The sequence below is a fragment of the Phocoena sinus genome, chromosome 3, assembly GCF_008692025.1.
Source record: "Phocoena sinus isolate mPhoSin1 chromosome 3, mPhoSin1.pri, whole genome shotgun sequence".
NCBI classification, from domain to species: Eukaryota; Metazoa; Chordata; class Mammalia; order Artiodactyla; family Phocoenidae; genus Phocoena; species Phocoena sinus.
In genome coordinates, this window is record NC_045765.1 from 122,057,586 (window position 1) to 122,070,904 (window position 13,319).

Here is a 13,319-nt window from a genome sequence, read left to right on the forward strand (position 1 = left end):
GTGTAAATTTCTTGAGTTTTAATCCCCACAGGGAGACACAAGAAGAGCCAGATCATTATACCTCCACACACACGCAGGAACCTTAATCTCAGGAACCCTGAGATTAAGGATCTGAAGTCTTCTATAAGCATGTCTGCCCTTTGCGCCAGAGGGAAATATTTTCATTATGCTGAATCGTAAGCATGCCTTGCTCTGGAGGGGAGGCACTGTCTCTATTTTTCAAGAACATTTACTAAATAAACATCCTTGAAAAGATAGTGTAAAACAAAGGGCAGTCAGTGCCTCACTTTGCAAAAAAAACTCTGTTCCCTGAAATGCAAGAGCCTGAAGGAGAATTGTCTCCCAACACTAATTAACCCAACTATTAAAATTTTATTTGATGGATAACACTTTCATTTCCAACAAATCCCGTTGCTTCCTTTCTGTTACAGTTACTGCTTTTGAGGTATGACAGACCTAAAATAAATCTGTTGATTACGTTTATATTTTAAATTCTTCATCTGTTTCTACTTTAAAATTTGTTCATCAAGTATTAGTTGTTTGCGTGTTGCCATTTGGTACCTCCCTTTCAGGGTGTTGATTTTTCTTAAAACACTGCTCATCCCTGGATGTCTGTTTAGCATTGTCTTTGAGGATCTCTCTTTGCCCATCATTCTGATAAGTATCCTCCTTCTGGTGATTGGAAAAGGGGCAGGATGTGTGGCTGGACAATGTGTGTCTAAAGCTTGTCTTCAGGGTGCTTCTCATCTCCATTGATAAGTTTACCTGGGCACACAGCCTATTTTTTGGGTCCCGTGTTTGCTTTGAGTTTCCTGTTTACAACTCCTACTCCAAAGAGATATGTGGAACAATTTAGCCTGGGAAAAAACACTGGAGTCATGTGTTCACTTTCTTCTTCCTCTGCAGCAGTCCTTATGGAGGATTCGAGTTACTTCACCCTCTGTTCTGCTTTGCTGCCTGGTCCTGACACTCACAGCAGGTGTCCTCCTGGGGTAAGCAATGATGGTCTTGGTTACTCAGTGTGGGGCAGCCCAGCTTTTCCTGAATGCAAATTCAAACATTTATTTCCCTGACAACAGCTCCAGAAATCCTTCCTGTGATTTGTATTTGTTGACTCCTACTTTGAAGTATGTCTGGAATTGATTTTATTTTTGTCGTATTTTTCTCCTGCATGAATTTCTTTTGTTTCTTGAGTTTCTTATTGGTTGTGGCTTCATTTCTTCATTTATATCTATCAATCCAATCCCTGTTGCTTTCTAGCTTTGAGAAATTCCTCAATTTCTGGTTTGTTGAAATCATACTTCCTTGTTTTTCAGGGCCATGGGAGACTGTTTTGTGTCTGCCGACCTCTATTTTTTTTTTCCTCTTACAATTAGTAGGGCCCATTTGACAGAGTTATGGCAAATGGATTCTGAGTAAGAGTGATGTATGCCTCTTCCAGATTGGCTTCTAAAAATCCTCCCATGGGAACATCCATGCGTTCTTGTCTCCCCTGACAATTGGATGGATTTGGGGAATGGAAAGAATAAAAGGGCCCACCCCACCCTAGCTCTGGCATTGGACTATGACAATGGTGAATAATGAACTCTCATTGTTCTAATCCATTGAGATTTGATGATGTTTCATGCAGCTGTTACCCTACCCTGACAAATATAAGAACGAATATGGATTTATTCTTTTCATTATATCTTTTGCTGTTATTTCGATGGGTTTTTAGTAGGAGGGGAAATATACGTATGAGTTCAGTCCAACATCTCTGGACAAGCTTCTTTTTCTCCAATTATACTCCCTCTCATTTAACAACAGATGCAGAATGAAAGCAAATTCCTTTGCTTATTCAATAATTATTAATTGAAACTTTATCTGCTCCAGGCACTGTACTAAATGCCGGAGATACAATGGTGAACACACTCAAGGTGATCAACTCTGGAGAGGACAACAGACAAGAAATCAGGTGTCTACCCCTCAATGTAACACGTGCCTGGGGGACATATTGCATGGGCATAGGCCCTGCCTTGGAGAGCCAGGAAAAGCTTTCTGCAGGAAAGTCCCATCTAAGTTACAAACCAAAGAAAGCATAGGGTAGACCAGGTGAAAGGGATCGTTGTGGAGTGGGGCAGGGTGGACAATATGTTTCAGGCAGAGGGAGCAACTGGAAAGAACTTCTAAGTTCAAGTTCCTCGAAGTAGATCAAGATGCCAAGGCAGTTGAGATGGGGTTGCTGGTGGGAGATGAGGCTGGAGAGGCTAGCAGGGCTGTTCCATAGATGTTCTTCTGAGCCACATTAAAAAGTTGGCAGGGGAGCGCCTCACAAACCTGAATGTTGGCCTATCTGAGTTCTGCATCCCCAGCTTCCCCCGTTTGACCAGTTATCCTTAGAAGGAGCACCTGTTTCTAACATCAGGTGGGCTGTCTGCTCTGCTCTCAGGAAAGGGTCAAGCTGCTTCTAGATGGTAACTTCAAGTCAAAGTTTTACTTTGCCCAAGAGTGACTATGCATTTAAAATCATTTTTTATTATGAAATGAAAAACTCTGTCCCCTGAAACATCAATTTCAGGCCTCAGTGAACAAGTATTTTCTCGGGGAGGGGATGGAGGGGGAGAGGAGAAGGGGAGCCTTTAGAGCACCTTAAAATATCACTAAGCTGGCTTCACCACTGTTGAGAACCAGGATGTCAAAAAGTTGGCCACTTTCCTCAGGGCCTCGCAAAGCTTTTGGCCTTCAGCTCCTTTGGGATTTCCATGTATTTTTAGCCTGTTTATGGATAATATAATAAGCATGTTTGAGGAAATGTTAAGGGAAACCACACATGAAGCACATACCAGTTTGGAAGGCTAGTTATTCTTATATTTGTGAGAAATGGTCAGTTGTTTAGGAGGAACAAAAACACATGTGATTGTGGGGCAGCCTCAAGAGTCCCAGAAGACTGAGCTGGGGTCCTTTATTTAGAGTGGAGGCCCCTTTATCACACTCCACTCTGGAGACCTCTTTCTTCCTCTTGATCTCATTTCTCCCATCCTCTTTCTTTTCTATTCATATCTTCCTCTCTCCATTTCCCCTTCTCCTCTCCACTCCTTTCTTGCCTGCCTGTCTTCAGCCTATAGTGACAGTAGGAAACATTGCCATAGTGTCTCCTTGGAGGCCCTGAGTTTGGATTCCGATGGCCAGCAGAGTCAATTTTATCCATTTGTGTAAATTTCCCTAGGAATCAAAACAAAACAAACTAATCTTCTCTGAGCTAATATTCTGTCACTGTACTATCATTTCCTTGATGGCAGGGGCAAATTTCCTATGTCCTTTGTGCTCTTGACACATTATCTGCTATGATACTATACACAGGGAAGGCTCTCGGGACAGTTTTCATACTGACTGTGAACAACTAAATGAACACAGTTTACATGAGATGCGTGGAAGCTTATCCACATGGTTACTCTCACTCTCATGCATTTTCATAATGGGTAGGAGATTTATAACTCCATCCAGTGTGAAAAGGACTGGGGAAATGTAAGCTGTTTGTTAAGTAATCCACTTTTACTCTTGCATTTCCAAAAAGCATGTAATTTAAATAGAAATAAGTTATATTAGTTCAGTTAGTTGTTTGCCTATATTAAAAAATAGTTTCAAAGGCTTTTCTACACTGTGGTAAGAAGATATTCATAGTGCCATAAACACATAGTGGAAAATAATACTTATACCATAAACAGAAATCCATTCTTGCCCATACACTGGGAAATAAACATTTTCCGATCCAGAGCTATTTCCCTCCCCCACCCTGTGTCCTTCTCTGTGCTCCTTGTGACACTGTAGTCCTATCATTGACCCCAGAGTAGTAGTCATCTTGGTGGTTCCATTAGCTGAGTGAGGAAGCAGAATCACAGGGCACAGGAGAAGAGCAGACAATGGAAACACATTTGAGGGAGGTCCCTGTGAGGCTTTCACTTCTCCATTTCCAGCCCCTAAGGTAGAGCAGAACAATGTGCAGACGGTATTGACTGTATAGTTAATTAATTTCAACTTTCCTTTAATGGGTATCATGGCTAAATCATGCTCCCTTTGGATCACAGCAAATATCTTATAAATCATTAAATGATCTACGGAGTTAACTTTCCCTCTCATCTTTTTTTTTTTTTTTTTAAACATCTTTATTGGGGTATAATTGCTTTACAATGGTGTGTTAGTTTCTGCTTTATAACAAAGTGAATCAGCTATACATATACATATGTTCCCATATGTCTTCCCTCTTGCATCTCCCTCCCTCCCACTCTCCCAATCCCACCCCTCCAGGCTGTCACAAAGCCCCAAGCTAATATCCCTGTGCCTTGCGGCTGCTTCCCTCTAGCTATCTACCTCCCTCTCATCTTAAAAGTAACTCTCTGAACTTATTTTGGTAAGAAATTAAATATACAATAAATTTTAGCCATTAAACATGGTATTTTGGAATTTGTGCACCAATCATTGTCAGATGTGTGGATAAAATTCAGCCCATGGTGCTAGTATCTTTCATTTCCCGATTTGATATGTTCTCTTGCCTTTCTCCAATGTAGCTTAGTGGGAAATGGTCTGGTGTAGTGGAACAATCATGAACTTTGCAACAGGATTAATGTGCTCTGTGACCTTGGACAACAAGTTACCTCTTTGAGCCTCAGTTTCTCCATCAGTAAAATGGGAAAAACGATACTTGAGGATGACATGTATAAAGCCCCTGGCAAGTAGAAAGTATACAATAAGTGGAAGCTATTATCATTGCTGTTATCCTAGTCCTCAGCTGACATCTACTTTGACAAAAGGTGATGAATATTGTGTCCTGTTCACTGTTTGGTATTGATATATGAGGACACGGAGACAGAGTAATAGATGGTGTTAGATTGCCCTTACATTCCAGAAGTTGGTTATATTTGGGTTCTTCAGATAGTACAAGTTGTTCTGGTCTTGGGTCCTTTGCATTAGATACCAATGTTTATGAAGTTGTGTCCTTCTTGTCATTAAATCTCAGATTAAGTTCTACCTCCTCGGAGAGCTTTGACCATCCCTTCTAAAGTAGTCACCCAGTCATGGTCACTTTCTATTACATTACCTATTCTAATTATTGACATTGTAATTTTAGTGTTTGGGAGTTTTAGAAAATTTTCCCCCAAAATTTTAGAAATTCTCATGAATATTTCTCTTCACGAGACTATATACTCCATAAGAACAGGGATCTCTTCAGCCCTGATCGTTTCAGTCTCCCAGTACCTTACACAGGTGCTCAACAAATATTTGTTCAAAGAACAAATGCATGTTTCCACTCATAATTTGAATCATAATCTATTTTAAGATTTATTCTGCTTCATTTCTTCAAACCTAATGTTCTATTTTAGTATCGATTGCCTCATTACATTGGAAAATAAGGCTTTACTTGTGGTTTTATTCTATTTCTGTCTCTGCATTGCTTGTTTCTTTTATTGGTGGGTCATTTTCTTTACATTTCTTAATAGGAGGCTGAATACCCTGGAGTCTTTACTGCTCATATTCTATTCTTTGTCTTAAGTTTATCCTGTATTTTGCTGGAGGGATGGAGGTTCATTAATTTCTTATGAGAGCATCTTGAGCTCTCAACTCCCACTAGATTTTGACATTTCTCTCTTCTTTCCCCTTTTGTGACTACATTTCCTCCACATTTTTTCTCTCTTTATATATCCTGGTGGCACACTGCAGGGGAAGAACCCATCTTATCTTAGGGGGAGGAAGGGATAATGGTATACCTCAAAGGACCTGGGGACAGTCTGGCTGTAAGTGATGGCAGAAGAGTGGAGCAGAGTCAGAGAAGACCCTTGAGAGAGCAAGGAGAGATGAAAATAAAGATGAAGGAGCAAGTTCACATGTGAAGGGGGGCTGCACTGGAGTGCTCTCTCTTCTCTGCTGCTTTCAGAATGGGAAGGTTGTCAAAACTGACTGACTGCGGGGAGAATGGGAGAGAGGAAAGCTGTGGTCCAAACGGCAGGATCATCAATTCTCTTAGAAATCTGGCTTCACTTTCTGCCAATAGAGTGAATGAAACCCGTGGTCGCATTTTATCTGGTGTCAGGAAACAGGCAATAATGGTCAATATGATACATGGATTCAGTCGTGGGGAAAGACTTCCTACCTAATTAACTGTGAAGAAGTGAGAGAAACTATTTTTCACTATAAACATAGAAATTAGACTTTGTCAAGTAATGGCCCAAGCTAAAACTTTAAGTGTTAAAATATGAGATTACACAATGCCTGAAATTATTCCCATCTGTCATCTTCTCCACAGTTTTTCAGAACCACACTCTGCATGGTATAATCCAATAGCCTTTATTAAATGTGGGTTTTTATCTTATATTACCATAATTTACTTTAACTTTCTTGGCCATGAAATAAGACAATCATCTTAGTACTGTTTGTCTTCATTTTTTTGGCAATAGCATGATCTTATAAAGTATAAAAGATTTCCAAGTAGATTGTACCAATCAGACTTATGAGACAGCAAAAATTCAGAAACATGGTGCATGCAAAAATCATGAAGGTCCACTGAAGATGTTGTTAAGGACAAAGGATATTTACAATTTGCTTAATTGGGAGAGAAGGACAATCTTCATGATTAAATTCAAGCTTTCTGCAGAAAATGAGATTTAAAATGATTTGAGGCTTATTTTTCCCAGAAACAAACCATACTCCTTGCCCCTGCGGTAACCTTGTGTGACCTTTTTCTTCAAAGAGTAAGCACATGACTACTCAATACAATAGTAAAACTAAATATGATATTCAGTACTTTCTGGACTTATGGTGGCAGTCAGGGAGGTAATTAGAAATAAAAATAAATTAAGGGGCTTCCCGGGTGGTGCAGTGGTTAAGAATCTGCCTGCCAATGCAGGGGACACAGGTTGAAGCCCTGGTTTGGGAAGATCCCACATGCCACGGAGCAAGTAAGCCCATGCACCACAACTACTGAGCCTGCGCGCTCTAGAGGCTGCGTGCCACAACTATTGAGCCCGTGAGCCACAACTACTGAAGCCCATGCGCCTACAGCCCGTGCTCCACAACAAGAGAAGCCACTGCAATGAGAAGCCTGTGCACCATAATGAAGAGTAGTGCCCGCTCGCTGCATCTAGAGAAAGCCCACATGCAGCAGTGAAGACCCAACGCAGCCAAAAATAAATAAAAATAAATAAATTAAAAAAGTAAAAGCACAGAGAATTGGAAAACAATTTGGCTTCAGAATCTAATCACAACAAAAAACTGACCAGAGACTCTCATATAGAGCCCAAATAATGACTCAATTACAATTCCTGTTTTTCCTTGATAGAAGACAAAGAGTAAAGAAGAATTGGCCAAGCTGTAGTAAGACATTAGGATGGAGAAAAAAATTAGCTAACCTAAAAGTTATCAAAATACGAATTTTTACCATAGCATTAAAAGAAACATACCAGAAAAAGATTCTAAGCAGAAAGAGATTTCGAGTGTTATAGACTAGAATGGGAATCACCATTCCCCTAAGACTCTGAGGACTAAACTCATCCCTCAGTATCTGTATGTGTGTGGGGGAGAATGGGGGGTTGGTTCTAGGACTTGCCATGGACACCAAAATCCATGGCTCAAGTCCCATAGTTGGCCCTCTGTATCCGTGGTTCCATATCTGTGGATTCAAACAGCCATAGATTGTAAGCATAGTACGTGATCTGCGATTGGTTGAATCTGTGAGGGCCAACTCTATTTGATTTCTTGAAGGGACTGAGTGAGCTCATCTAGACAGGACCCCTTCCAGCCCAAGGCCACACTAGAGATACCACTGTTTGGATAAAGAGTATATTATCTGGCATCTTAATTCTTGGTAGACAGATTTCTGTCTAGTGGTGATAAAGAATAAAGCATACAACAAAGTTGAAAGTATGTACTTAGGTGAGTAAGAATAGCCAGGTAAGGACTTGAAAGTTTCCATTTTTATACATATGATGGGGTGATTTCCTTTTGTTTCAAAGGTAGCAAAACAGTTATCCATCTTTACTGTGTTTCAGAGTCACCTGGAGTGCCCCCAGATTCTGATTCAGTGGGTCCTGGACAGGATTCATGAATCTCCATGTTTATCCAGCACCCTGGATAATTTTGAAGCGCATTTTCTAAGGATTTGTACTTTAAGTAGTAATGATTTTAGAAGAATCAAATAGAAATCCATCTGGAGACTTAATTACAATGGGGAGAAATCAAAGATTCCATCAGGTATATTCGTTTTAGAGTCATACTTAGAGTGTTAGGTGCTAGAGCAGGGAGCAGAGGTTTATTATCTTTAAAGGAAGAGGCACGGAAGGACAGGGATCAGAGACGGACAGTGAAGATAGGAGGCAGTGCAGGCCACATGAGCTGATCAGTTAAGAGATGATGTGTTTTTTATTTGTGTGGTCAAGACCATATACGATAAGGAAGAACCTGGATGAGGGAATCCCTGTTACTTTTAAGCAGAGAGCTAGCAGAGAAGGGTCTTCCTTTCAAAAGTCATTTGTGAAAAGACGGAAAGTAGGAGTGGATGGCAGGGAGACCAGGTGAAAAACCAAGGAGTTAGAGTGAGACAGGGAGTGGGGGTCACATGGTGTTACGGACAATCATCAGGGGAGATTTCAGGGGCAACACGGGCATGAAATACTGCAAGCACAGCCAATGCAGACCTGGGGGAAAAAATGACCCAAACCCAGTCTTGTCAACCATGATTAGAAAGAATGCAAATACTACTCTGTGTGTGTGTTCATATGTGAATGCATGTGTGTGTGGGGGGGGTGATGGTGGCAGTGTATGAGAACAGAGAGGACAAAAAAAGACATTGGGCCAGTGACAACTGTTTGGGTCATCAGTGTGTCTGAGTATTCAATTTTCTGATCAGGACTCCTGAGTGTCAAGGGGATAATCTCTCCAAACATGAAGTAAAGGTGGAAACCCATGAAAATTCAGCCTTTAGAAGGAAAAAGAAAAAGATAATATTCATGTATCGAGAAAATAATCTCTCTTGGGAGCAGCGTAGCATAATCTTACTTTTAGTTCTGACTTGTGCATACATGTGTATGCAAGATTTGATTTTTACAGGTACTTTATAATGTCACCTAGTTCCTCTCAAATTGCATGCTCATTTGATTTCATATCTCTTCTTTAGCTGCTTCTTCACCTGAAAGGTCTTTCTTTTTCCTTCACAGTCTGAACCCTATCCTCACAACCTAGCTCAAGTCCCACGCTTTCAAAAAGATTTTCCCTAATTATTACAGTTTACTGACCTTTTCTATCTCTGAATTTAAATCATAGACAAAGGATACCTTCTGTGCATCCCTCTATTTCTTGATCTCAAGCACAAAATGTTTGCATTCAGGAGGCTCCCAAAAATTATTGTTCAATGAATTAGCAAAGAAAATATAGATTGAATCCTCCAGTGACAGAAACTTTTGGCTTCCTCCCCAGCATCCATTCCATTCCACCCTGTCCCTTTATGCTGTAGCCACTGGTTGGGTGGGGTTGACTCATCTCCTATCTCCAGGAATGGGCCTTGATTGCCTAAACCAATCAGTTTAATTCCATCCCCTTGGCTACCGTGATTGGTTCAAGTGTAGACATGTAGACATGTGGTCTGACCTGGTCCAGTTGGAACGAAGCTCAGGACATTTGTTAGTCTATAATGGGAGAAATTCTCTCTGTATGCATATGTGATGACTGAAACTGTTGGAATCAGTTTGCAAATGTGTGGGAAGGGCAGCTTGAGGGTAAAGTCAACTCCCCCCACCAGAAGGCAGAACATCACTCAGAATGGGAGTCAGAAGTCTGATCAAGCCATGCTGAAGCCACTGCTGCCTCTAGAGGTTTCGTTCACTTAAGCCAATATAGTCTCTTTATAGCTTAAACCAGGGAATGAGATTTTGTTTGTTGAGCTCCTCCTATTTTTAAATCTTTGGGACACAACTTATCATTTGTCGTCTTGCAACCAAATACATTTAGGGAAGTAGCAGCAATCTTGGATAGCATTTTCTACCCTAGTAAGATCATTATATAATTTGGTTGCCCGAGCTGATTCTAGCCAAAGTCATGTTCACAAGCGGTAAAATAATAAATTTGAGAATTGTTTCTACCACAATTTCTATTCAAGATGGTCAATGTTCTTATGTACTTTGATAGTACTGATATAGACTTCTTTTATTCATTTATATCAAACATTTCCTGAACATTTATATCCATTCCAATTGTGTGTAGATAGACAAATGGTACACATAGGCCTTTGCAAAAGATGAGGTTTTGTTTAACATTTCTCAGTGTTTATGGCAATATATTAAATGAAGATACCTTTTCGATGAAATTGAAGAGACCCCAGCAGACATATGGATTTTAGCATCTCTGTTGTGTACATTTCTAAGCAGCATTGCAGCTGAATGTAGAGCCGACAGATTTCTGGATGGATCTCACCACCTTCTGGGCTGCAACAGAATGAAAGGGAAAAGCTGTGAACATTCTCAAGATTTCACTCATCAGCCATTTGTCTCAGCTCTGAGAGGGGAAAATGCCCACTAAAGATTTCTAAAGCCTTGGGTCTAAAATATAGGACTTCTTGCTTTCAAACCAATAACCAAGGTCACAGTTCTTACATAAGTGTCTTTCTGAATAACAGCTCTTAATATTTTTCCCCTTCAGCAGCAGATTTCTGCTAGGAGCTTAAAATCATAAATGTTTTAAGTAATTGAAAATATCAGACATTTTCAATTTAACTGTTGGAACAAACTCCCAAAATACATTTAAACCATAAAACTATCCTAGCTTGCAAGAAGAGATTAAAAACTCTTATTTTTAGAGAAACTAATGAAGAGCTATTTAGTTACCAGTCAGAAGATAGCTCTTTAATATTAAGGCCCTAGCATAATATGGTTAGAGAGCCAAGATACAAATTATTTTTATCAGTCTTTTGTCTCAGTCTAAAGGACATCTTTTATTGTTTGCTATGGTTAATTTTTCAAAGGCTAAGTGTTTTTAGTGAAAAAATGAAAAATTTATGAAAAAAGAAAAGTAATAAAATTCTAATAATTTTGCTTAACAATCTAAGCCTAAATAAATACTGAATTTATGCTCTAAAATTTATTATAAAGTACTTGAGCCTTTCTCTATTAACTGTGATAAAGCAAACAAATGTGAATATGATAAAACATGGAGTGATCACTTTTTAAGAGGAGAGGAATTAGTTGTTGATAGAACACTATTTTATATGCAGGTAAAATAGCATGTATTGAATAAAGCAAACTAAACAAAAGGGATACAATTTAGAGATAGATTAGAAATGAAAGAAGTCTAAAAGGGAACTCTGTCAAATGTCCTAATGTGTTATCTTTATTTTTATCTCTATTCATTTAAAATGCAATGAAATCTGACTAAACAATGCAGCATTTGGATCTAATTCTTTTGTAAAGTGGTCAGTGGCAAAATGTCAGGCACTATTATCAGAAAAAAGATGGTGCCTTCATTTTTATTTAAGTTCTGGAATCACACTATAAAGAATTTGTATTTACATAGCACTTTACAATGATAATAAGTTTACATTTTGAATACTTATTTAGTAGATGAGCCAGCATTATTCAACAATATGGCTTATATAACACAGGAAAATGCAGAATTCTTTCTCTGAGTATGAATGATGCTTGCAAAGTTATTCTATGTCTTTCCTGTGTCAGAACAAAGGACCTCAAAAGAGCTTATATGCAAAATTTGGCTTTATCTGAAAAATAAGAGCCTATATTACTTTCTCATCCATGTCTCATGGGTCCAGCCCTAGGCCAACACTGGAATCAAGTATATCTTTGGCGGAAGTCCCAGATTTTCTTGCAGAGCTTCTTCCCCCAGGTACTTTCCACCCTCAAGCTATCCTCCTGCTCGCTGGAGTTCTCCCCCATCCCTCTGCCACACACACACAACGCCTCATTATTTCATATCATCTTCAGCCTTTCAAAATGTCTCTGCGTCTGTCCCCTCCCCTCTCCTCATGGCCCTGCCAGACTCTGAAGGAATAATGGGCATCAGTGGTTCACATAATAAAAAGTGATCCTGGTATATTACCTGCTAACATTGATTTTGATAGAAAAATCTGAAGGTAATGTCACAAAGACAGGCTAGAGGGAAAATATTTTAAAGCAGGCAGGTCTTTTCCGTGCTGCGTCATCATTTCCATCATAGCTGCTTATTTTCACCTAGGCATAACATTGGCCCTAGTGGCTCATATGCAGATTAAAAAAAAAACTATAAAGAGTCTGTGGTATGTATTGTACATTTGATGAATGGGGCAATTAGCCAGTACAGTATCGTTCCAAACCATGGAGTATTCTTTTTTTCAGAAGTACAAAATATGTGTTTTGTGGCCTAGTTCCAAAAATATGGAAACTTCATATATATATATGACATTTTATGTAATTTAAACAAATGATTACTGTATTAACAAATCTTTAGAGCCAATATATTATTTTACAGCTGGACTGTGAGAGACAAAGCAATGTATTAAGTGCTTTTGAAAAAAAGGCATGTCAGAACAGAGATTAAAATGCCTAACTCCTATCATTTCCTTGGGTGCCAGCTTCTTAATGCCTCTGTAACCAACGGAGATTCTCTAAACTGTGGAACAATTTTGCCCTTCTTACATGTTATGGGAGGAAACTGAATGGATGCTGCCAAATCAGCCTAACAAAAATTAATTGATGCTAAAGTTGCGTTATAAATTTTCTGGTTAAAAAATTCTTACATATGCTCATGTATTATCCTCTAACATCTTGGAAAATTGAAGTATAGAGAAAGAAAGAAACTAGTCAAAGAGCAATGGGCAAGTTATCTTTTGTGTTAGTGTTTCCCAATGCCTTGACTAGGCTACATTAGCCTCAGGTCTTATACAATTTATTCCTCCCACTTTAAGAGCTCTAAGCTGTATTACTGCTACTGATTACTAAAAGTTCATTAAACGAAAAATTGCTGAATGGGTTATAATACATCTAATATGATCAGTGGGCTGAAATACATTTTTGAGAAGAATTAAGAGCATTTAGGTTATTTTTATAACAAGTGAACAGGAGTCAGAGCCTGGAGAATGGAGGAAAAGTCAAGAAAACAACAACGTGGAAACTTGAAACTTCCTAGGGATAAGTTATAAGGCCTAGGGGAGATTTCACATTGAAACAAAATTAGGCCTACATACTTACTCCAGGAACGGAAGCAACTTAACTTAGAGGTAACTTTACCATGTGTGACTGATGCTTAGTCTAAAATGATTTACTCTTATTAATCCAGTTGAGGTCTATGAGAGTCACCCTGAGGTGATGCTC

At 39.2% G+C, this 13,319-nt stretch overlaps 1 protein-coding gene across 2 annotated transcripts in view; it reads right to left on the minus strand.

Annotated features, from left to right (window-relative positions):
- RGS7BP (regulator of G protein signaling 7 binding protein) overlaps window positions 1-13,319 on the minus strand; it is a 122,924-nt gene that overhangs the window by 35,132 nt on the left and 74,473 nt on the right. The window contains exon 2 of one of the 2 annotated variants that reach the window (XM_032629177.1): window positions 10,315-10,440. In XM_032629177.1, coding sequence (XP_032485068.1) covers window positions 10,315-10,378 — 64 coding nt within the window. In that variant the 5' untranslated portion in view covers window positions 10,379-10,440. Of the gene's footprint in view, window positions 1-10,314; window positions 10,446-13,319 lie in introns of both variants that reach the window. The other variant, XM_032629176.1, reaches the window with a different exon arrangement.